At 43.9% G+C, this 25,278-nt stretch overlaps 1 protein-coding gene across 6 annotated transcripts in view; it reads right to left on the reverse strand.

Annotated features, from left to right (window-relative positions):
- Window positions 1–25,278, reverse strand: part of LOC126215266 (1,5-anhydro-D-fructose reductase-like) — a 103,849-nt gene that overhangs the window by 20,963 nt on the left and 57,608 nt on the right. For all 6 annotated transcript variants that reach the window (XM_049941950.1, XM_049941945.1, XM_049941946.1 and 3 more), the window contains exon 6: window positions 9,143–9,302. In XM_049941950.1, coding sequence (XP_049797907.1) covers window positions 9,143–9,302 — 160 coding nt within the window. The remainder of the gene's footprint in view (window positions 1–9,142; window positions 9,303–25,278) is intronic.

Consider the following 25,278-nt stretch of genomic DNA (forward strand, 5'->3'; position numbering starts at 1 on the left):
AGTGCGTACTTCAATGCGAGATTCTTTTATAATTGTCCAACATAACTCTGTCTTGGAATCTGGCAGAAAACCCAAAAAGATTCGGGTCGTGCATGAATCACACCAGCGGCAAGACGCAATCGATACCTTCACTGCGCGACAACAACTGTGAAATCACTGATGACAGGGTCACTGAAGCAGAATTATTAAACATGATCTTCCGAAACTCCTGCACCAAAGAAGATGAAGTAAATATTCCTGAATTCCAATCGAGAATGACTGCCAAGATGAGAAACAAAGACGTTGATATCCTGGGTGTAGCAAAGCTGCTTAAATCACTAAAGGCAAGGCCTCCAGTCCAGACTGTATACCAGTCAGGTTCCTTTCAGAATATGCTGATACAATAGCTCCACATTTAGCAATTATATACAACTGCTTGCTCACAGAAAGATATGTACCTAAAGACTGGAAAATTGCTCAAATCGCACCAATACCCAAAAAGGGAAATAGGAGTACTTTGGTGAATTATAGGCCCATATCACTAACCCTCCACGCTGCCCTCCAATACTAAATTGGTGATCCCTTGATGCCTCAGAACATGTCCTACCAACCGATCCCTTCTTCTGGTCAAGTTGTGCCACAAACTTCTCTTCTCCCCAATCCTATTCAGTACTTCCTCGTTAGTTATGTGATCTACCCATCTAATCTTCAGCATTCTTCTGTAGCACAACATTTCAAAAGCTTCTATTCTCTTCTTGTCTAAATTATTTATTGTCCATGTTTCACTTTCATACATGGCTACACTCCATACAAATACTTTTAGAAACGACTTCCTGACACTTAAATCTATACTCGATGTTAACAAATTCCTCTTCCCCAGAAATGCTTTCCTTGCCATTGCCAGTCTACATTTTATATCCTCTCTACTTCAACCATCATCAGTTATTTTACTCCCTAAATAGCAAAACTCCTTTACTACTTTAAGTGTCTCATTTCCTAATCTAATCCCCTCAGCATCACCCGATTTAATGCGACTACATTCCATTATCCTCGTTTTCCTTTTGTTGATGTTCATCCTATATCCTCCTTTCAAGACACTGTCCATTCCGTTCAACTGCTCTTCCAGGTCCTTTGCTGTTTCTGACAGAATTACAGTGTCATCGGCGAACCTCAAAGTTTTTATTTCTTCTCCATGGATTTTAATACCTACTCCGAATTTTTCTTTTGTTTCCTTTACTGCTTGTGCAATATACAGATTGAATAACATCGGGGAGAGGCTACAACCCTGTCTCACTCCCTTCCCAACCACTGCTTCCCGTTCTTGTCCCTCGACTCTTATAACTGCCATCTGGTTTCTGTACAAATTGTAAATAGCCTTTCGCTTCCTGTATTTTACCCCTGCCACCTTCAGAATTTGAAAGAGAGTATTCCAGTCAACATTGTTAAAAGCTTTCTCTAAGTCTACAAATGCTAGATACATAGGTTTGCCTTTTCTTAATCTACTTTCTAAGATAAGTCATAGGGTCAGTATTGCCTCACGTGTTCCAACATTTCTAGGGAATCCAAACTGATCTTCCCCGAGGTCAGCTTCTACCAGTTTTTCCATTCATCTGTAAAGAATTCGTGTTAGTATTTTGCAGCTGTGGCTTATTAAACTGATAGTTCGGTAATTTTCACATCTGTCAACACCTGCTTTCTTTGGGATTGGAATTATTATATTCTTCTTGAAGTCTGAGGGTATTTCGCCTGTCTCGTACATCTTGCTCACTAGATGGCAGAGTTTTGTTAGGCCTGGCTCCCCCAAGGCTGTCAGCAGTTCTAATGGAATGTTGTCTTCTTCCGGGGCTTTGTTTCAACTCAGGTCTTTCAGTGCTCTGTCAAACTCTTCACGCAGTATCATATCTCCTATTTAATCTTCGTCTACATTCTCTTCCATTTCTATAATATTGTCCTCAAGAATATCGCCCTTGTATAGACCCTCTATATACTCCTTCCACCTTTCTGCTTTCCCTTCTTTGCTTAGAACTGGGTTTCCATCTGAGCTCTTGATATTCATACAAGTGGCTCTCTTTTCTCCAAAGATCTCTTTAATTTTCCTGTAGGCAGTATCTATCTTACCCCTAGTGATATGCGTCTCTACATCCTTACATTTGTCCTCTAGTCATCCCTGCTTTGCCATTTTGCACTTCCTGTCAATCTCATTTTTGAGAGTTTGTATTCCTTTTTGCCTGCTTCCTTTACTGCATTTTTATATTTTCTCTTTTCATCAATTAAATTCATTATCTCTACTGTTACCCATGGATTTCTATTAGCCCTCGTCTTTTTACTTACTTGATCCTCTGCTACCTTCACTATTTCATCTCTCAAAGCTAGCCATTCTTCTTCTACTGTATTTCTTTCCCCCATTCTTGTCAATCGTTCCCTAATGCTCTGCCTGAAGCTCTCTACAACCTCTGGTTCTTTCAGTTTATCCAGGTCCCATCTCCTCAAATTCCCACCTTTTTGCAGTTTCTTCAGTTTTAATCTACAGTTCATAACCAATAGATTGTGGTCAGAATCCACATATGCCCCTGGAAATGTCTTACAATTTAAAACCTGGTTCCTGAATCTCTGTCTTAACATTATATAATCTATCTGCGACCTTCCAGTATCTCCAGGCTTCTTCCACGTATACAACCTTCTTTCATGATTCTTGAACCAAGTGTTAGCTATGATTAAGTTATTCTCTGTGCAAAATTCTAGCAGGCAGCTTCCCCTTTCATTCCTTAGGCCCATTCCATATTCACCTACTATGTTTCCTTCTCTTCCTTTTCCTACTATGGAGTTCCAGTCACCCATGACTATTAAATTTTCTTCTCCCTTGTCTATCTGAATAATTTCTTTTATCTCATCATACATTTCTTCAATTTCTTTGTCATCTGCAGAGCTAGCTGGCATATAAACATGACTGAGACATGAATGTGAGCTCACTGTTAAGCTCCTCAAACCACTGTAGCACAGACGTTACCCTGCTGGAAGAAGCCATTACCATCAGGGAAGACATTGAGAGCAGAGGGATGCTGGTGCATTGCAGTACTATTCACGAAGTCCACAGCTGTTACTGTGTCTTCAATTACTATGAGTTGAATATCCCATATACTGTAATTTTGTCTCCACTGGCCTATATCTGTGGCACGATGCACATTTCGAGCAGCCGTTCACTGGACAATGGTGTATCCAGACAAGAATATCGACCTGGTGTGACAAAGAATGTGATTCATCCAACCGGGCTAAAAGTTTGCACTGATCCACAGTTCAATCTCTGTGGTCTAGTACCCACAGCAACTGCAACTGATGATGACGATGTGTCACACGTGCCGCAAAAACCCACATTCGACGAAGTACGCGGGATGGCGTGCTCTGAAACACTCGTGCCTCCTATGTTACTGTACTCTGCCATTAGACACCGCTTTCCAGAGCAGCAAACCTCCGACCTCCACATCCTGTGACTCGAGATGCGGAAGTCCGACAGCTTGTTGCCTACTCACAGTTTCACTGTCCTCTATCCACAACAGTAGCACACTAACAGCTTCACCATTTTTGAGGTGCCTGTTCCCTGGGACCAGACTGTAACAATGTGTCCTTTGTCAACATTTTTTACATCAGCAGACGTCCGCATTTGTCAGTAGAATGATTCCACACTTGTCTGCTCTGCTTGTACACTATCCTTACAGCATCACATGTCCACAATGCCACCAGGAGGAACTCTATCTCAAAGTGGACAGTGCTCATCACATTTTGGATCATCAGTGTACTTTTAAGGAGGACAGTCTGTAAGGTTGCACTCGTAGGTATCAAAACACTGACAGTATTTAGGCATACACAAATATCAGTGTATTCGATTATAACAACAAATGTTGTCATTTTGATAGCAAAACCATACTTGTGCATAAAATACAATAATGATCACTGTTAACACATTGCTAAACCCTCTGAGCATGCACTTTCAAACTGACAAACAAACTGTCAGTGCTGTTCATGTGGGAAGCAAACTGACAGGGAGACCGTGCCTATTTGTCACCACCAGTTTCCTCCAAATTTATGGTGGCCTCGGCTAGAAATAAAACTGACTAAGTGTGAGCTCTACATGGCCATGCATTTAGGAAGAATTGTGGCACAGGTCTGGTGAGGCACAAGCCATTTGTGTTAGCATAGTTTCCAGGCTGCAGTCGTAATGTTTGAATACTCTATTAGTAGTGTAGCGCTTGACACAGTCACGTCGATTAAATATTTGGACGTAACATTGCAGAGCGATATGAAGTGGGACAAGCATGTAATGGCAGTTGTGGGGAAGGCAGATAGTCATCTTCGGTTCATTGGTAGAATTTTAGGAAGATGTAGTTCATCTGTAAAGGAGACCACTTATAAAACACTAATAAGACCTATTCTCGAGTACTGCTCGAGCATTTGGGATGCCTATCAGGTCGGATTGAGGGAGGACATAGAAGCAATTCAGAGGCGGGCTGCTAGATTTGTTACTGGTAGGTTTGATCATCACACGAGTGTTACGGAAATGCTTCAGGAACTCAGGTGGGAGTCTCTGGAGGAAAGCAGGCGTTCTTTTCATGAATCGCTACTGAGGAAATTTAGAGAACCAGCATTTGAGGCTGACTGCAGTACAATTTTACTGCTGCCAACTTATATTTTGCAGAAAGACCACAAATATAAGATAAGAGAGATTAGGGCTCATACAGAGGCATACAGGTAGTCATTTTTCCCTTGTTCTGTTTGGGAGTGGAACAGGGAGAGAAGATGCTAGTTGTGGTACGAGGTACCCTCCACCACGCACCGTATGGTGGATTGCGGAGTATGTATGTAGATGTAGATGATGTAGAAAGAGTACAGAACACTAATCCGTGGGTCGCGGGGTGGTTCTCTATGTGGAAGCTTGCTTTATTTTCAATTTTCGCGTTTCTTATACTGCAAATAAACAAAGTAACCCAGTAGTTTACAGTGGAATATGTTATAACCTTTCCCAAAAAAAAAAGTTGCCCACAGTCTTTGTATGCCTACAAGGAGTACTGGCTCCATTGGACTGAGGATTCAAAGAACACTGGATCAGTGCAAAGCAAAATGGAGGAATCTCATCATTACTTGTCAAAATCTCGGAAACTTATAACAACCTCATACAAAAATTTTTTGACTGATGTGATGAAACCCAATTTATAATTGACTCTTGGGGAAAATAAAAGAAATGAAACAGGATGAGATTTTTCAAGATGAAGAAGGACTGCTATCGTGCAGCATTAAAATGATTCCTTTCAAATCACCTCCACTACTGCAAGACTTGTAATGTCTATTTTTATTCTACACTCCTGGAAATTGAAATAAGAACACCGTGAATTCATTGTCCCAGGAAGGGGAAACTTTATTGACACATTCCTGGGGTCAGATACATCACATGATCACACTGACAGAACCACAGGCACATAGACACAGGCAACAGAGCATGCACAATGTCGGCACTAGTACAGTGTATATCCACCTTTCGCAGCAATGCAGGCTGCTATTCTCCCATGGAGACGATCGTAGAGATGCTGGATGTAGTCCTGTGGAACAGCTTGCCATGCCATTTCCACCTGGCGCCTCAGTTGGACCAGCGTTCGTGCTGGACGTGCAGACCGCGTGACACGACGCTTCATCCAGTCCCAAACATGCTCAATGGGGGACAGATCCGGAGATCTTGCTGGCCAGGGTAGTTGACTTACACCTTCTAGAGCACGTTGGGTGGCACGGGATACATGCGGACGTGCATTGTCCTGTTGGAACAGCAAGTTCCCTTGCCGGTCTAGGAATGGTAGAACGATGGGTTCGATGACGGTTTGGATGTACCGTGCACTATTCAGTGTCCCCTCGATGATCACCAGTGGTGTACGGCCAGTGTAGGAGATCGCTCCCCACACCATGATGCCGGGTGTTGGCCCTGTGTGCTTCGGTCGTATGCAGTCCTGATTGTGGCGCTCACTTGCACGGCGCCAAACACGCATACGACCATCATTGGCACCAAGGCAGAAGCGACTCTCATCGCTGAAGACGACACGTCTCCATTCGTCCCTCCATTCACGCCTGTCGCGACACCACTGGAGGCGGGCTGCACGATGTTGGGGCGTGAGCGGAAGACGGCCTAACGGTGTGCGGGACCGTAGCCCAGCTACATGGAGACGGTTGCGAATGGTCCTCGCCGATACCCCAGGAGCAACAGTGTCCCTAATTTGCTGGGAAGTGGCGGTGCGGTCCCCTACGGCACTGCGTAGGATCCTACGGTCTTGGCGTGCATCCGCGCGTCGTTGCCGTCCGGTCCCAGGTCGACGGGCACGTGCACCTTCCGCCGACCACTGGCGACAACATCGATGTACTGTGGAGACCTCACGCCCCACGTGTTGAGCAATTCGGCGGTACGTCCACCCGGCCTCCCGCATGCCCACTATACGCCCTCGCTCAAAGTCCGTCAACTGCACATACGGTTCACGTCGACGCTGTCGCGGCATGCTACCAGTGTTAAAGACTGCGATGGAGCTCCGTATGCCACGGCAAACTGGCTGACACTGACGGCGGCGGTGCACAAATGCTGCGCAGCTAGCGCCATTCGACGGCCAACACCACGGTTCCTGGTGTGTCCGCTGTGCCGTGCGTGTGATCATTGCTTGTACAGCCCTCTCGCAGTGTCCGGAGCAAGTATGGTGGGTCTGACACACCGGTGTCAATGTGTTCTTTTTTCCATTTCCAGGAGTGTACATCTACATACATATTCCAAAAGCCATCATAAGATGCAAGGTGGAGGGTACCCAGTAGCACTTGTAATGGGACACCCTCCTCTAGCATTGCCTTTTTTTTTTATGTTGGAGTAGCCAATAGCAGGATTAATCTCGAATCTAGTATGGGCTAACATTATCTCAGCTGTTTCACTAAATGAATTTCATATGATTTTGTATACAATGTATTATATTTTGGCTAAAATGTATAAAAAGAAATTAATTTGTTACAATCAATATGTACAGCTAAAATTACTCTTATTTTAGAAATATTTGAAACTACAAAATATCTGGCATACTTAAAATTCATATTATTAACTATGCAATCTAATGCTAATTATAAAATTAATTTCTGGACTCATTTATAAAGTAATGATATAACTTGGTGAAGATTATTCATTCGTCAAGAAAGTTTGTACACTCTTTTGCTTTGTAAACTCTTTGGAATACTCTGACGACTGCAGAATGTAGGGAGTAGTGAATATGCCTCTGATGGAAATGCACAAGTTGTTTAGTTTTGTCAATAACAAAGTAATTGTTGGTTTTATGAAAATGGAGATTGTGAAGTCACTGTGATATAGAAGAATGGGATAAAATACATTACTGGCCATGAAAATTGCTACACCACGATGACATGCTACAGATGCTAAATTTAACTGACAGGAAGAAGATGCTGTGATATGCAAATGATTAGCTTTTTAGAGCATTCACACAAGGTTGGCACCGGTGGCGACACCTACAACGTGCTGACATGATGAAAGTTTCCAACCAATTTCTCATACATAAACAGCAGATGACCGGAATTGCCTCATGAAACATTGTTGTGATGCCTCATGTAAGGAGGAGAAATGCATACCATCACATTTCCGACTTTGATAAAGCTCGGATTGTAGCCTATCGCGACTGCGGTTTATCGTATCGTGACGTTGCTGCTTGCATTGGTCGAGATCCAATGACTGTTAGCAGAATATGCAATCGGTGGATTCAGAAGGGAAATACGGAACACCGTGCTGGATCCCAACGGCCTCGTATCACTAGCAGTCGAAATGACAGGCATCTTATCCGCATGGCTGTAACGGATCGTGCAGCCACGTCTCGATCCCTGAGGCAACAGATGGAGACGTTTGCAAGACAACAACCATCTGCATGACGCCATTTGCTGCAGCATGGACTATCAGCTCGGAGACCGTGGCTGTGGTTACCCTTGACGCTGCATCACAGACAGGAGCACCTGTGATGGTGTACTCAACGACTAACCTGGGTGCACGAATGACAAAACATCATTTTTTCGGATGAATCCAGGTTCTGTTTACAGCATCATGATGGTCGCATTCGTGTTTGGCGACGTGAATGCACTTTGGAAGCATGTATTCATCATCGCCATACTGGCGTATCACCCGGCGTGATGGTATGGGGTGCCATATGTTACACGTCTCGGTCACCTCTTGTTCGCACTGACGGCACTTTGAACAGTGGACGTTACATTTCAGATGTGTTACGACCCGTGGCTCTACCCTTCATTCGATCCCTCTGAAACCCTACATTTCAGCGGGATAATGCACGACCGCATGTTGCAGGTCCTGTACGGGCCTTTCTGGATACAGAAAATGTTCGACTGCTGCCCTGGCCAGCATGTTCTCCAGATCTCTCACCAATTGAAAATGTCTGGTTAATGGTGGCCGAGCAATTGGCTCATCACAATACGCCAGTCACTGCTCATGATGAACTGTGGTATCGTGTTGAAGCTGCATGGGCAGCTGTACCTGTACACGCCATCCAAGCTCTCTTTGACTCAAAGCCCAGGCATATCGAGGCTGTTATTACGGCCAGAGGTGGTTGTTCTGGGTACTGATTTCTCAGGATCTATGCGCCCAAATTGCGAGAAAGAGTTCTAGTATAATATATTTGTCCAATGAATACCCATTTATCATCTGCATTTCTTCTTGGTGTAGCAATTTTAATGGCCAGTAGTGAAAAAGAAAGTCATAGCAACAGAAAGTACTACATTAACTATCTAGTCATCTGGAACCCACACAATTAACATTTCAGCTTCAAGAGTCTACCCTTAGATGCAAGAACTGCAGCCAACAACAAGAGAAAATGAAGATAAGTAAAAAGTTTTGCATATCTTATGCCTCTCTAAGCTTTTGACACTTTTGCAGAGACAGAGAAATTTAATGGTGACGTGTGGGAGGGTAAGATTACACACTATTAGTCACATCCTTTCCTGTTCAACTCACAAATAGTGAGAGGAAAAAACAACTGTCTATATGCCTCTATACGAGCCCTAATATCAGGTAAAGAGTAAAAATAAAGTGTAACCAAAAAGCTTCAAAACTGACTAACAACCAAAACATGGTATGATCACTTACATCGAAGTTCTGCTTGATGCGATCAGGGTTGACACTTTTTGGGATGACCACAATGCCTCGCTGTACGGTGTGACGCAGTAACACTTGGGCAGTCGTCTTCTTGTACTTCTCTGCAATACGTGACACTACCGGATCTGTCATGGGGCTCAAGCTTACTAACCTGAAAAGGAAAGCAAAGGAAGGACATCCACCCATTAATCTCATTTAACTCTTGACTCTAAAATATTCTGCTTTCTTACAGCAAAGTCATAACAGTGACACTAAAGCATTGTCAATGGGTGTGTACATGGGAGTTGAATGTTCAATAAGCCGCTGCAGATAATTGTAAAGGCAGAAAGGCTTCAGTAATGAAGTCTTCTTTGGTTATCAGTCAAGATGTTACTCTGCCACAGAACAACACCTCGATTTGGCTGATAATCCGAGAAGACTTATCATCAAAATTAGTTGAGAAACCTTGCATTCCCATAAGGGCTTCAGTACTCAATTCTTCCTCCTAACCATCACTCCCACCTCAAACTAAAGCAGCAAATGTTTTTTTTTTCAGTTTTATTCCATCAAATCAACAACTTACTGGAACATGTATTTCATGCAATGCCACTAGGAAGAAGAGTGTAAAAAAACTTTAACTATAAGTGTAAAATTATTTAATTGTATCTAAAAACAAAGATGATGTAACTTACCAAACGAAAGCGCTGGCAGGTCGATAGACACACAAAAAACACAAACATACACACAAAATTCAAGCTTTTGCAACCAATGGTTGCTTTGTCAGGAAAGAGGGAAGGAGAGGGAAAAACGAAAGGATGTGGGTTTTAAGGGAGAGGGTAAGGAGTCATTCCAATCCCGGGAGTGGAAAGACTTACCTTAGGGTGGAAAAAAAAGCTTGAATTTTGTGTGTATGTTTGTGTGTCTATCAACATGCCAGCGCTTTCGTTTGGTAAGTTACATCATCTTTGTTTTTAGATATAATTTTCCCACATGGAATGTTTCCCTCTATTATATTCAAATTATTTAATTGGATAGTTAAGAATTCTACTCACCAAGCGGCGGCAGAACACAGACATAAAAGAGTGCTGTGATTGGCAAGCTTTTGGAGCCAGTGGCTCCTTCTTTACACAGAAGTGTTGAAGGGGGAGGAAGAATGGTGAAGGGTGAAGGAAAAGGACTGAAGAGGTCTGGGAAAAAGGGTAGATTTCGGGAAAGTCACCCAGAACTGCAGGTCAAGGGAGACTTATAGTATAGGATGAGAATGAAAGACTCCTTTTCCTTCACCCTTCTTCCTTCCCCTTCAATCCTTCTGCCTGAAGAAGGAGCCACAGGCTCCAAAAGCTTGCCAATCACAATAGTCTTTTATGTGTATGTTCTGCTGCCACTTGGTGAGTAGATTTTTTATCTATCCAATTAAATAATTTGAATATAATAGAGGGAAACATTCCACGTGGGAAAAATATATCTAAAAACAAAGATGATATGATTATAATAGAGGGAAACATTCCACATAGGAAAAATATATCTAAAAACAAAGATGATGTGACTTACCAAATGAAAGTGCTGGCAGGTCGACAGACACACAAACAAACACAAACATACACACAAAATTCTAGCTTTCGCAACCAACGGTTGCCTCATCAGGAAAGAGGGAAGGAGAGGGAAAGACGAAAGGATGTGGGTTTTAAGGGAGAGGGTAAGGAGTCATTCCAGTCCCGGGAGCGGAAAGACTTACCTTAGGGGGAAAAAAGGACGGGTATACACTCGCACACACACATATATCCATCCACACATATACAGACACAAGCAGACATATTCAAAGGCAAAGAGTTTGGGCAGAGATGTCAGTCGAGGCGGAAGTGCAGAGGCAAAGATGATGTCGAATGACAGGTGAGGTATGAGTGGCGGCAACTTGAAATTAGTGGAGATTGAGGCCTGGTGGATAACGAGAAGAGAGGATATATTGAAGGGCAAGTTCCCATCTCCGGAGTTCGGGTAGGTTGGTGTTAGTGGGAAGTATCCAGATAACCCGGACGGTGTAACACTGTGCCAAGATGTGCTGGCCGTGCACCGAGGCATGTTTAGCCACAGGGTGATCCTCATTACCAACAAACACTGTCTGCCTGTGTCCGTTCATGCGAATGGACAGTTTGTTCCTCGTCATTCCCACACAGAATGCGTCACAGTGTAGGCAGGTCAGTTGGTAAATCACGTGGGTGTTTTCACACGTGGCTCTGCCTTTGATCGTGTACACCTTCCGGGTTACAGGACTGGAGTAGGTGGTGGTGGGAGGGTGCACGGGACAGGTTTTACATCGGGGGCGGTTACAAGGGTAGGAGCCAGAGGGTAGGGAAGGTGGTTTGGGGATTTCATAGGGATGAACTAAGAGGTTACGAAGGTTAGGTGGACGGCGGAAAGAAACTCTTGGTGGAGTGGGGAGGAATTAAATAATTTTGTCAATAATTGATTGTTTACATTGTTATATTAACTGTAAGTGTGTAGCTCTCCACGCAATATTAGCGATGGTGCTAGATTACTCTTTCTCCCCAAATCCATTTTTGGTTTCTCAGTTGAGGCTCCATGGCATGAACAGCCCAATCAACATGGAGACACATATTCTTGATTGGGTTTAAATCTGGGTTGTTTGGTTGCCAGGGGAGTACAATAAACTCATGCTGGTACTCTTAGAACTTGCTTGTAGTGGAGACATGGTGACCAGGGATATATGCATACTTTTCTTGGTCCATCCTGCCTTCCAGATCTTTGAGATCACCATGTACAGAATGCTGAGTTGGGGATTTTCTCCACTCAGGGTCTAGATGTTTGTGTTGTCCTCATCATTCAGGAATCAGTGAGACTGGAAGGTGAAAAGACTGGGAATTTGTACAAGTGCTGATAACTGCACTGTGGAGTGCCCCAGAAACCAAAATCATCATCATCATCATCACTATTGAGGAGCATTTAGTGACAAGGTGATTACAGATCATCGTCCAGGGCTGACTTAGACAGGGAAGTCATTTAGTGAACTCTTAGAAGTGAAGAGACAGTTGTTGTAAATTGCATTTGCTATGTACTGTGAAGTTTACCTATGATTATTTGCACTCAGCCATTGAGGGTCTTTTTTGTGTTACATTAAATGTAGTGTTGCAGACTTCATTATTCGACAAGTCACACAGATAAGTAAACCTTTTTACCCCATTTAATATAATAGAGGGAAACATTCCACGTGGGAAAAATACACTCCTGGAAATGGAAAAAAGAACACATTGACACCGGTGTGTCAGACCCACCATACTTGCTCCGGACACTGCGAGAGGGCTGTACAAGCAATGATCACACGCACGGCACAGCGGACACACCAGGAACCACGGTGTTGGCCGTCGAATGGAGCTAGCTGCGCAGCATTTATGCACCGCCGCCGTCAGTGTCAGCCAGTTTGCCGTGGCATACGGAACTCCATCGCAGTCTTTAACACTGGTAGCATGCCGCGACAGCGTGGACGTGAACCGTATGTGCAGTTGATGCACTTTGAGCGAGGGCGTATAGTGGGCATGCGGGAGGCCCCAGTGGTCGGCGGAAGGTGCACGTGCCCGTCGACCTGGGACCGGACCGCAGCGACGCACGGATGCACGCCAAGACCGTAGGATCCTACGCAGTGCCGTAGGGGACCGCACCGCCACTTCCCAGCAAATTAGGGACACTGTTGCTCCTGGGGTATCGGCGAGGACCATTCGCAACCGTCTCCACGAAGTTGGGCTACGGTCCCGCACACCGTTAGGCCGTCTTCCGCTCACGCCCCAACATCGTGCAGCCCGCCTCCAGTGGTGTCGTGACAGGCGTGAATGGAGGGACGAATGGAGACGTGTCGTCTTCAGCGATGAGAGTCGCTTCTGCCTTGATGCCAATGATGGTCGTATGCGTGTTTGGCGCCGTGCAGGTGAGCGCCACAATCAGGACTGCATACGACCGAGGCACACAGGGCCGACACCCGGCATCATGGTGTGGGGAGCGATCTCCTACACTGGCCGTACACCACTGGTGATCGTCGAGGGGACACTGAATAGTGCACGGTACATCCAAACCGTCATCGAACCCATCGTTCTACCATTCCTAGACCGGCAAGGGAACTTGCTGTTCCAACAGGACAATGCACGTCCGCATGTATCCCGTGCCACCCAACGTGCTCTAGAAGGTGTAAGTCAACTACCCTGGCCAGCAAGATCTCCGGATCTGTCCCCCATTGAGCATGTTTGGGGCTGGATGAAGCGTCGTCTCACGCGGTCTGCACGTCCAGCACGAACGCTGGTCCAACTGAGGCGCCAGGTGGAAATGGCATGGCAAGCCGTTCCACAGGACTACATCCAGCATCTCTACGATCGTCTCCATGGGAGAATAGCAGCCTGCATTGCTGCGAAAGATGGATATACACTGTACTAGTGCCGACATTGTGCATGCTCTGTTGCCTGTGTCTATGTGCCTGTGGTTCTGTCAGTGTGATCATGTGATGTATCTGACCCCAGGAATGTGTCAATAAAGTTTCCCCTTCCTGGGACAATGAATTCACAGTGTTCTTATTTCAATTTCCAGGAGTGTATATCTAAAAACAAAGATGATGTGACTTACCAAACGAAAGTGCTGGCAGGTTGATAGACACACAAACAAACACAAACATACACACAAAATTCAAGCTTTCGCAACAAACTGTTGCCTCATCAGGAAAGAGGGAAGGAGAGGGAAAGACGAAAGGATGTGGGTTTTAAGGGAGAGGGTAAGGAGTCATTCCAATCCCGGGAGCGGAAAGACTTACCTTAGGGCGAAAAAAGGACGGGTATACACTCGCACACACACACATATCCATCCACACATATACAGACACAAGCAGACATATTTAAAGACAAAGAGTTTGGGCAGAGATGTCAGTCGAGGCGGAAGTGCAGAGGCGAAAACTGACATCCTTTCGTCTTTCCCCCTCCTTCCCTCTTTCCTGATGAGGCAACAGTTTGTTACGAAAGCTTGAATTTTGTGTGTATGTTTGTGTTTGTTTGTGTGTCTATCGACCTGCCAGCGCTTTCGTTTGGTAAGTCACATCATCTTTGTTTTTAGATATATTTTTACCTCATTTGTGTGACTTTGGTACTAATTTGTTGCAGTGTTGTAGAATCTTCATTCTCCTATCCTGTTACCTGACCCTGGGGCATGGCTGTGTAATAGTGGCAGGGAGAAATTGTGTTAGCAGTGTACTGCACCAGAAGCCGTTTCACGAACTCAAAAACTCTGCCTACCGTAACAACAGTGGCAACTCGTCCTCCACAGCAGTAGCGACGAGGCCTTCACAAAACTGGCGACGAGGGTTTACAAAACTGGTGGTGAGGGTATACAAAATCAAGCAAATATTTAAGGCTCCATTGCGAAAGGCAACACTTCTGGATCGGGAAAGTTGTACTTTTGTTTTTGGCACTCTTAAAGACAGCTTGTAGAGTGGAAGGAAGAAGACAGAAGAAGAAACAAGTGCCGGAGTCTCTGCTTCGACTGAACAATGTCCTACAAAGCCGACATGGAAATGTGCCTCAGAACTCGGTATACTGAGGACAAAAATGTGAGATCACATGAAAAAAAGTCCTTAAGGTGAGATTTTTCTGAATGGCGTTCGTAAATAAGTTACCAGATGAGTGCCCTTTAGCACGCCACATTTTATACTTAATTTCCAAATGCAGTGAACTGTGCCAAGGTTATGTTTTCAGGTGAATGTGTTATATATTACACCTCACTTACTATAAATACAGGGTGTCCACAATGAGACTCGAACATTTTAATATCCTATATCTTTTTCATTTCAGATGGTGGACCTGTGAATCCTGAAGGGGTAGACAGAGCAACTCAACAAGTTTGTGGTGTGCAAATTTGATACGGCAAGTGGCCTTAGTGGAGCTGCAATCAATTGTTTTAGCAAAATGGAGGATATGAAGGAGTGTGCACAAGTGGTCTGGCGGTATGCAGAGACAAAATCGGAGACGCAAGTGCAAAGAAACTTTTGTCGAGTTTACAACAAAGCGCCCCCATCGTTGAAGACTATAAAGAAGTGGTCTGATTAGTTTTTGGCTACTGGGAGTGTTGCGAAAGGGCACAGTGGTGGTAAGCCTGGGATCAGCGAACATTGTGTGGAACAAGTGCGGTGGTCATTCGAACAAAGTCCATAGAAGTCAGTGCGACAGGCAGCACGAGAACTTCATACGAAATGCTCAATGGTGCACAAAGTGCTTCATCAGAGATTACGTTTGTACGCATATAAAGTGCAGGTTGTGCAAGAAATCAAGCTTGATGATCGATAAAAGCGAGAAGAATTTGCACGTGTCATGTTAGATCGCATTGCTGCGGACAAGACATTTTTATCACGCATGATGTTTACTGATGAGGGAACCTTTCACATATCAGGGGCAGTCAATCACCACAATGTGCGCATCTGGGGTCTGAAAATCCACGTGCACCTAGGGAACACATGCATGACAGTCCGAAAGTTAATGTGTGGTGTGGTTTTATGATAAATCTCATTGTTGGGCCATTTTTTTTTTCAGGAGCCGACTGCGGATGGAGCCATCTACCTGGACATGTCGCAACAATTTACCGTGCCACAGATAACAGACCTGCAGCCAAATGTGATGTTTCAACAGGACAGTGCACCATCCCATTGGAGCCTTGATGTCTGAATATTTTTAAATGACACATTCCCGCAATGATAGATTGGCCGTGGAGGTCCAATTCCTTGGCCGCCACGTTCGCCCGACATAACCCCCCTCGATTTTTTCTTGTGGGGTTATGTGAGATGTCGGGTATACACTACACCACTAAAGGACCAGCAAGACTTGAAACAGCGCATAAGAATTGTCATCAACTCTGTCACAGAACAGATGCTCCGCAACACATGGCACAAAATCGATTACAGACTCGATATTCTTCGCGCCACCCGTGGTGCCCATGTTAAAGGGTACTGAACTGTCCACCTGTGTATGAAAACTTGATGAGCTGCTGTATGATTTCCCTGTATTTGTTCGTCAATAAATTGTGTTTCCTCTCAGATTTTATGAGTTCAAATGTTGGAGTCTCATTGTGGACACCCTGTATTGTCATTTGGGTCAAAGAGAATCCTCATCACATAGTTCAGTTAGAAAGGAACCTGCCTCATGTAATGATACAGGCTGCAAAGACACTGCAACATCTGCTCGGACCGCAGTTTTTCGAAGGGACTGTCAATGGTGCAAATTATTTGCACATGCTACGAATATGATTAATACCTCAGCTAGAGGAAAAGGGGCCTCACAGTACACACACAGTTGGAGCAAGATGGTGCTCCTCCATACTATGCTTTTGCAGTGCCCGAGTTCCTAAATGAACACTTCCAGGATGTGGATAGGTCGTGGTTCGTCAGTAACACCAGTTACCTCGAAATGGCCGCCAAGAAGTCCTGTCCTCACCACACCTGACAGCTCGTTAGGGGAGTCATTAAAGTGCACGTGTCTGCTTGTCGTCGTGCTATGAACAAAGAATTGCACACACTGTTGATGATGTATTTCAGACTATAACACCAGACATGTTCAAGAATACGTCAAGAAGAGCGTGGAGGCATATGGAAATGTGCTTAAAGTGTGATGGGGGACATACCAATATCCTGGACACTTAATACGTAAGTAAATACTTGTGCTAAAACAAATCAAATCAATGAGCATTTGGTACTAGGAGGTATGCGGTGTCTCACACACCGTGTAGATGTAAAAGTCTAGTGAAGATGCTACTGTCCACAGAGAATAGCAGTTGATATTTGTCCTTTATTCATTTTCATTTCTTTTAGAACAGTGGTCAGCCTGGGGGCTGCACGGACCAATTTCGTCTATCCAACAGAGCTATCATCTTTTCAGTCACAATACGTACAACAAAGCTACCAGAGATGAAATGTTCTTGGGTGATCAGCTGACAGGTGGCATCAGCTTGTCACAACATTTCAACAAGTTTCGTACACATGGTCCTCGCTTGATGATGGGTATGAAATTCATCAAAATGTTGCGACAAGATGACGCCACCACTCACTTCGTCACTCTAGAAGACAGTTGTTTTCCATTTTATTTCACTACTCTGTTCAAGAATTCGTGCCCTCCTCACCGTATTGCTTTGTTTTGTGGACATCTGTAAACATTTTCAGAATACAATGGAACACAATTTGTGAAAATTTAAAAGATACGTGACAATCCCATGTAAAACAGTTTTTGAAATTTGTGGTAACTCATCACAAAGTATTCTTATTGTGAACCACTTGTTTTCACAAATTTTCTCATTCACTTTCTCAACTAAACCACCACTGACAATGGGACCCTCCATACTGTAAATCATGTATTTTGAAGCTCTTCCAATATGTTGTAGAGGCACTTACCCTGAGTACCTGGCTATCCGCTTTTTTAGTCATGGGCCTTGGTTTTTGAGAAAATCGGTTTTGAAGTTTATTGCGCCCTTTGTATACCCATAACATTACGTATATTCCAAGCAAGTCAGTGTAGCGCAATGGTATAGGGTCACGGCTACTGTGCTGAAGGTACCATGTTCAGATCCTGTTCGTGTACTTTTTTCTTTTTTTTCCAAAATCAATCGAATTTTTCACTTTTATTTCAAAGACTATCAACAAACAGTGTAAGGTGTGCAAAATTATGAAGATATATTCAGTTATTAATGTTTCCAAATACTCATTCCATTTGTGGTTCGCAGTTGGAGTTCCATATGTTTGTACAACGGTCGCTTCTTGTATTACCTGAGATCGATCTCCGCCCATTATCGTCCCCTCTCCCACGAAGAATGTTTGTCGTAACAGGAACCCCAGCTCCTAGCGGCAGCCAATGACGATGTAAATTGCTTTTCTTTACGTTCACATCTAACTTCAGCGTCAGTTGCTCACAAAGCGTCTCTAGTGCCGTGTGTTAGAAAAATTCTGTGAAATGGAAGAACCAAGTGTTTCTGCAGTAGTGCAGCCAGAAGAAGATCCACAAGTAGATGAGTTGAACGAAGGATCAAAAGGCGAAATCACAAATGCCATTAAATAGGCCGAAAATCTACTTCGCGATTTGAATCTCATAACGAATACACCGCCTAGCATGATCTCTGCCATTTCTGTTGCAATTGGCAAAGAGATATGTATCGCAATACAGGATCTCTTGGCTGAAAGACAGATCATTATTGATGATGAATTGATAGATTTCAACGAAGAAGATGAATTAGGAGACTATGTTGCGAACCACAAATGGAATGCATATTTGAAAAAATTAGTAACTGAATATATCTTTATAATTTTGCACACCTTACACTGTTTGTTGATATTCTTTCAAATAAAATTGAAAAATTCAGTCGCTGTTATCAAAAAAAAAGTACACGAGCAGGATTAGAACGCAGTACCTCCATCGCAGTAGCCATGAACTTTTGTAATGTTATGTGTGCCTCACTGTTTTTTCTTTCTTTAACTAATTTGTGCCTGATTTTATTCTGAGAAGCTCAGTAATGTATGTAAATACCGTAAATGTAAATGTGATTCAAAAAGTACTTGAAGTGAAGTGAAGCGCAACTGGACAGCAAGAAACTCTTTTGCGCACAATCCCCGCAATGAGAACCTTTGAGTATGGACTCTAAAAAAAAAAAAAAAAGTACGAGGGCTATCCACAAAGTACATTACCTTTTCGTTTGTGTCCGTTAGGGGCGGGGCTAGTGCGGCCATCTTGGTGTCATGGCATTCCGCCGCTCAGTTGGCATCCTGCCGTGTTAGTGAGAGGTTTGTGCTGTATTCCGTTGAGTTACTGTGACAGTTTGAAATGTCAGTGTTAATTGAAAATGCCGCGAAGTGTGAAGTGTGTGCTGTAATAAGGTTTCTAACTGCAAAAAACTGTACACCGATAGAAATCTATCGGCAGCTTTGTGAAGTGTATGGGGACAACATAATCACTGAGGGTGGAGTGCGTCAATGGGTCATAAAATTTAAAAATGGCCGAACTAACGTTCACGACGAAGAGCGAAGTGGAAGACCCAGCATAGTGACTGCCGAACTTGTCGAAAAAGTTGATGCCGCGGTTTGTGAAAACCGTAATTTCACAATAACGGAACTCTCTATGAGTTTTCCACAAATTTCACGAAGTTTGTTGCACAAAATCATTACCGAAAAGCTTGGTTACCACAAGCTTTGTGCAAGATGGATACCAAAAATCTTGACAGAGATTCACAAAAATCAGCGAATGGCTGCAGCATTAACGCTTTTGGACGCTTACGAGAAAGATGGTGACTCATTACTCGATCGCATCATTACTGGTGATGAAACATGGGTTAAGCATGTGAACTGCGAGACAAAATTGCAGTCAATGCAGTGAGGGCACACAAATTCCCCCCAAAAACCCAAGAAATGGATGCAGACAATGTCGGCAAAGAAGGTGATGGCGACTGTCTTTTGGGACAGAAAAGGTGTGATTTTTGTGGATCTCCTGGAAAGAGGCACTACAATAAACTCTCAAAGGTATTGCCAAACTCTGCACAACCTCAGAAGAGCAATACAAAACAAGGGCAGGGGAAAGTTGGCCTCAAAGATCTTGCTGATTCAACAACGCCCGGGCCCACACGGCAAATGCCACTCGTGAAGTTCTCGAATCTTTTAAGTGGGAGTTGTTTCCTCATCCACCGTACAGTCCCGACCTGGCACCGAGCGACTTCCACTTATTCCCAGCAATGAAGACATGGTTGGTTATGCAGCATTTTGATGGGGTGCACAGCTTCAAGAAGAGGTAACCACGTGGTTGAAGGTGCAGGCAGCCGAATTTTACAACGAAGGAATTTCCAAGCTCGTCCATTGCTACGATAAGTGCCTTAATTTAAATGGCAACTATGTAGAAAAGTAGTATTTAAGAATGGCTTTCATCTGTATATAATAAAAAAATTTCCAATACCTTATTTATTTTTAATTGTAAAACGTAATGTACTTTGTGGATAGCCCTCGTATGTGTAAGAGTTGCCACAAATTTATGTATACAAATTTTCTGGTAGCGAAGAACAGAGATATCTTGTTTTTGGAAAAGGAGGTGAACTTCATTGTCGTCGCCATCTATCAATCGACAGAATTGTAAGTGTACAAAGTTCACTAAAATACAGGAAAAGAAATACATTCTCTATAGTTTTCATTCAATAAGTAACAACCTCTCATGATTTCTTGATTACAGTAATTGGATTATGTCCTTGTACAATAGTATGGTGCTGATCTCCGCTGACCAATTTTGATGTAGCAGGACGTGTAGTTTGAAGAAAGTTTGTGTGCCAAGCAATCTCCTTTTCTCACAAAAAGCAGATTGGTGTTTGATCTTATTTACTTACAACAGTGGTCCCTTAGGTTAGAAAAGGTACAAAAACTTGGGCTCAAAGCTATCCGCAAAATGGCCAAGTAACTAACAGAGTCGTATTTTGAACCTTAAAGAACAAAAATTTCCTCCAAATTGTAATACGTCACCAACTGATGAAGAAGCTGATCATTCAAGGAGGCACCAACCAGATTTCAAGTACCAGTTATGACTTAAAGTAAAAATCTCAATCAAAAATCAATCTCTCTCTCTCTTTCTCTCTCTCTCTCTCTCTCCAAACACACATATATATATATATATATATATATATTCATATTATTATAAAAAAAAGTCATTTTATACCTTTACCGCTGCGCTACACTGACTTCCTCGAATTATATGTAATGTTACAGGTATACAAATCACGCAATGAACTTCAAAATCAATTTTCTCAAAAACCAAGGCCCATCACTAAAAGACCAGATAACCAGATACTCAGGGTAAGTGCCTCTACAACATACTTGAAGCGCATCAAAACCCGTGATTTACAGTATGGAGGGTCCCATTGTGAGAACAGGAGACCACCCCCTCTGTGCTTCGTCATGAACACACCCTGAGGAGCTGTCACCAGAGTTATTGGGGGAGGTTATTATTTTTCAAAGATCGACCTGGCAGAGGCGTATTTACAGCTGCCACTTGACGAGGAATCTAAATACCTTCTAGTTATCAATACCCCATTTGGATTTTATCAACACCAGCACTTGCCTTTTGGTGTGGCAAGCATGCCAGCTATACTTCATTGCTTTTTGGAGCAACTTATTGGATCAGTTCCAGGCTGCATCAATTATTTTGATGACATGGTAGTGTCTGGTGACTCCACAAGGGAGCATCTGCAGAACCTTCATGCTCTGTTTTCTGTTTTACAGCCTGAGGGTGAAAGTGCAGGTTGCACAAAAGACAGCTTTTTCAACTGTCAATCATTTATTTGGGTTATGAAGTGTCATATACTGGCATTAAACCATTGTACCAGCATAGTGATGCTATTACCACACTGCCACACCCCACATCCATCAAGAAATTACAGGTATTTTTAGGAAAAATTGCATACTATCACAAATTCATACCAGACGCAGCTGCTGTGCACAGCCACTCCATGCATTATTACGTGGGTCACTCCAAAAGAAATGCATGCTATTTTTGTAAAAGTACAGTTTTCATTCTGCATGTGTGAAAGTTTTACAGTGTGTAGATACATCCTTCCCACTTGTTTTCAAACTTAGTTCAACCTGTTCCCGTGAGTGGCGCTGTTACAGCATGTCTTCAACATGGCTGCTACACTTGACGTTCGTCAGAAGCAACGTGCTGTCATAGAACTCCTGTGCTGTGAAAACGAGACAGTGGGAAACTTCCAGAAGAGGTTGGAAAAGGTGTACAGAGATGCAGCTGTCGACCGCGGTACAGTTAGTCGGTGGGCAAGCAGGTTACGTGTTACGTGATGAAAGCAGAAACAGCAATATTGAGGATTGTCCTCACAGTGGCAGGCCTCGTACTGCACACACTCCAGACAATGTGCAGGGAGTTAATGAATTGGTGACTGCTGACAGACGCATCACAGTGAATGAATTGTCATGCTACGTTGGGATAGGGGAAGGAAGTGTTTGCAGAATACTGAAAGTGCTGGCATTAAAAAAGGTTTGTGCCAGGTGGGTTCCCAGGATGTTGACAGTGGCTCCCAAAGAAACAAAAAAAACGGTATGCGGCGAACTTTTGTAACAGTGCGAGAATGGTGGAGATGAATTTCTTGGTAGAATTGTGACAGGTAATGAAACGTGGCTCCATCATTTTTCACCAGAGATGAAGAGGCAATCAATTGAGTGTCATCATGCAAATTCACACAAGAAAAAAAAAATTCAAAACCACACCTTCTGCTGGAAAAGTTATGGCTACAGTGTTTTTCGATTCCGAAGGACTCTCGCTTGTGGACGTCGTGCCAAGTGGAAGCACCATAAATTCTGATGCGTATGTGATGACACTGAAGAAACTTCAAGCTCGGCTGAGTCGCGTTCGACCAAATCGGCAAAAGCAGGATGTTTTGCTGTTGCACGACAATGCACGGCCACGTGTCAGTCTAAAAACCGTGGAAGCGATCACAAAACTCGGATGGACAACACTGAAACACCCGCCTTACAGTCCTGACCTGGCTCCCTGTGACTATCATCTCTTTGGGAAACTGAAAGACTCTCTTCACGGAACAAGGTTTGAAGATGATAACCCTTGTGTACGCTGCCAAACAGTGGCTCCAACAGGTCAATCCAGAATTTTACCTTACGGGTATAGAGGCGCTCGTTCCAAGATGGTGTAAGGCAGTTGAGAGGGATGGAAATTATGTGGAGAAATGAAAATATTGTTCCTCAAGGATGTATCTACACACTGTAAAAGTTTCAAACATGTAGAATAAAATATGGATTTTTAAAATAACAGTACATAAAGATGCTCCTTTCCACTGGGCCACAGCTTGTGACCAGGCATCCAAGCTGTTGAAATCTAATCTGCAGTTGGCCTCTTGTTTGCACTTTTAAGCCAGGCCAGTAACTCGTGTTAGCAACGGACATGTCTCAGTCTGGCCCTGTGTCATCCATGTTCATAACCGTGCGGCTAGAACTGAATGCCCTATTGCATATGCCTCTGAATCCTTAAATTCAGCACAAAAGCATTAGCCTCAGACAGAGGACGAGGCTTTGGCAATCGTATATGCTCTACAAAAATATTAATGTTTTTCTATACAGATCCATGTTTCACCTGAGCCCAGCCCACAAACTGATGGTTGTCTCTTTTTAAGTCTCTGTTTTAGAGGTCCAAACACATAAAAGTCACACAGTGAAAGGTCAGGACTGTACGGTGGATGTTCCAGCGTTTCCCACCAAAACTGCTGCAATGTCATCTTCACCGCTTTGGCTGCATGTAAGAGGCATTATCGTGCAGGAGGATAATGCCGTTGGACAACATGTCTCGGCATTTCGACTCGATGGCTCGTCTAAGGTTCTGTAAGGTGGCTTGATAACGCTGGGCATTGATGGTGGTTCTCCGTTCCAGGAACTCGGCAAGCAGTGGACCCTCATAGGACATTGTGACCTTACTGGAACTGGTTGCACGGCCTTTGATTTCTTTGGAGGTGGGGAATTTGCATGTTTCCACTGTTTGCTCTGATGCTTGCTTTCCTGTTCAAAATAGGGACACCACATCTCGTCACCTGTGACAATACGCAAGAGAAAGCCGTATTCCTCCTGACAATAACATTGCAAATGACTCAAGACAGTGCCATTTGAGTATTGCACTGTTTGGCTGTCAGTTGGTGGGGAACCCTCTGTGCACAGATTTCTCAAAAGTTCAAGTGTTAGTGCATTACAGTGTGGGCGGTACTCGCACTAATACCCAGTAACCGATGGATCTCCTCCACTGCGATTCTGCAGTTGTCCGAGACTAAAGCATTCATTTCCGCAACCGTTTTCAGTGTGATGACACGAAGATCCCGTCTGGGACGAGCATCGTGTTCCAGTGACTCGCGACCCTCGAGGAATTGTTAGCGGCATTCCACAACACTTGAACGACTCAGGCTGTACTCACCCTACACGGCCTTCATCCGTCGATACATTTCACGGCCTCCAACTCCCTCTGCCACCAAAAATCGAATCCCTCCTCATCGCTCCTGCTTACTCGCCTGCACGTTCGGTAGTGCACGATAACTTGTGTGATCACCTCCTCTTTGGCATGAGACCGCACTGGCACTATGCAACATGAAACGGTGTGCACGCGTCAATCTCTCTGCCGATAGATGGCGCCACCGTACCCGCAGTTATGTGGTGCCACCTTACGTGTGAGGCAAAGGTAGACACATTGACCAGGTTTCATTTGAATGAACCTCATAGTTCAAATGGTTCAAATGGCTCTGAGCACTATAAGACTTAACTGCTGAGGTCATCAGTCCCCTAGAATTTAGAACTACTGAAACCTAACCAACCTAAGGACATCACACACAGCCATGCCCGAGGCAGGATTCGAACCTGCAACCGTAGCAGCCGCGCGGTTCCAGACTGTGACGCCTAGAACCGCTCCGCCACTCCGGCCGGCTGAACCTCACAGTTCCCTTCTACAGCTGTAGACTGGTTGAGTCATCATTCCCAGTCTTGTTAGCAGTGCTGAAAGGCTTCAACTGGTGGAGCCTTTAACATGTCAGTCACATTCTTTTGAATGTACTACAGAGTCCCAAAATTATGTCATTTTAAGGCATTTTTTTCAATTTTTGGGAAAGAAAAAAGTCATAGGGACTCAGATCAGGTGAAAAGTGACTGTGGAACAACAGGAACGCCTTTTGAAGTCAAAAATTCTGTGACGGAAGTGGGCGTGTGACACGGAGTGTTGTCGTGATGCGGCATCCACTTGTCTGCAATTTCCGGTCTCACTCAGTTCACCCTCTACCTGAGCCTTTCGAGGTCATCTTCGATCTTCATAAAACACCTGGTTGACAGTTTGTCCCGGAGGAACAATCTCACAAGAGGATGCACACATTCAATGTTTTCATTGGTTTTTAAAGCTGAAGGTCTCCCTGAGAAAAGTTCATCTTCAACGTGTTCTCGGCCTTCGTAAAATGATTTGTACCAGAGAAAAACTTGTGCTCTTTATGAGAAATGTTCCCCTGTAAGCCTAATTCAACATTTCAAGGGCCATACTTGTGAATTCCCCAAGTTCGACACAAAACCTGGTGGCATAACATTGCTCTAAATTCCGCTATTCCATTTTTGTACCACA

This window comes from Schistocerca nitens, chromosome 12 (genome assembly GCF_023898315.1).
Source record: "Schistocerca nitens isolate TAMUIC-IGC-003100 chromosome 12, iqSchNite1.1, whole genome shotgun sequence".
Classification (NCBI taxonomy): domain Eukaryota; kingdom Metazoa; phylum Arthropoda; class Insecta; order Orthoptera; family Acrididae; genus Schistocerca; species Schistocerca nitens.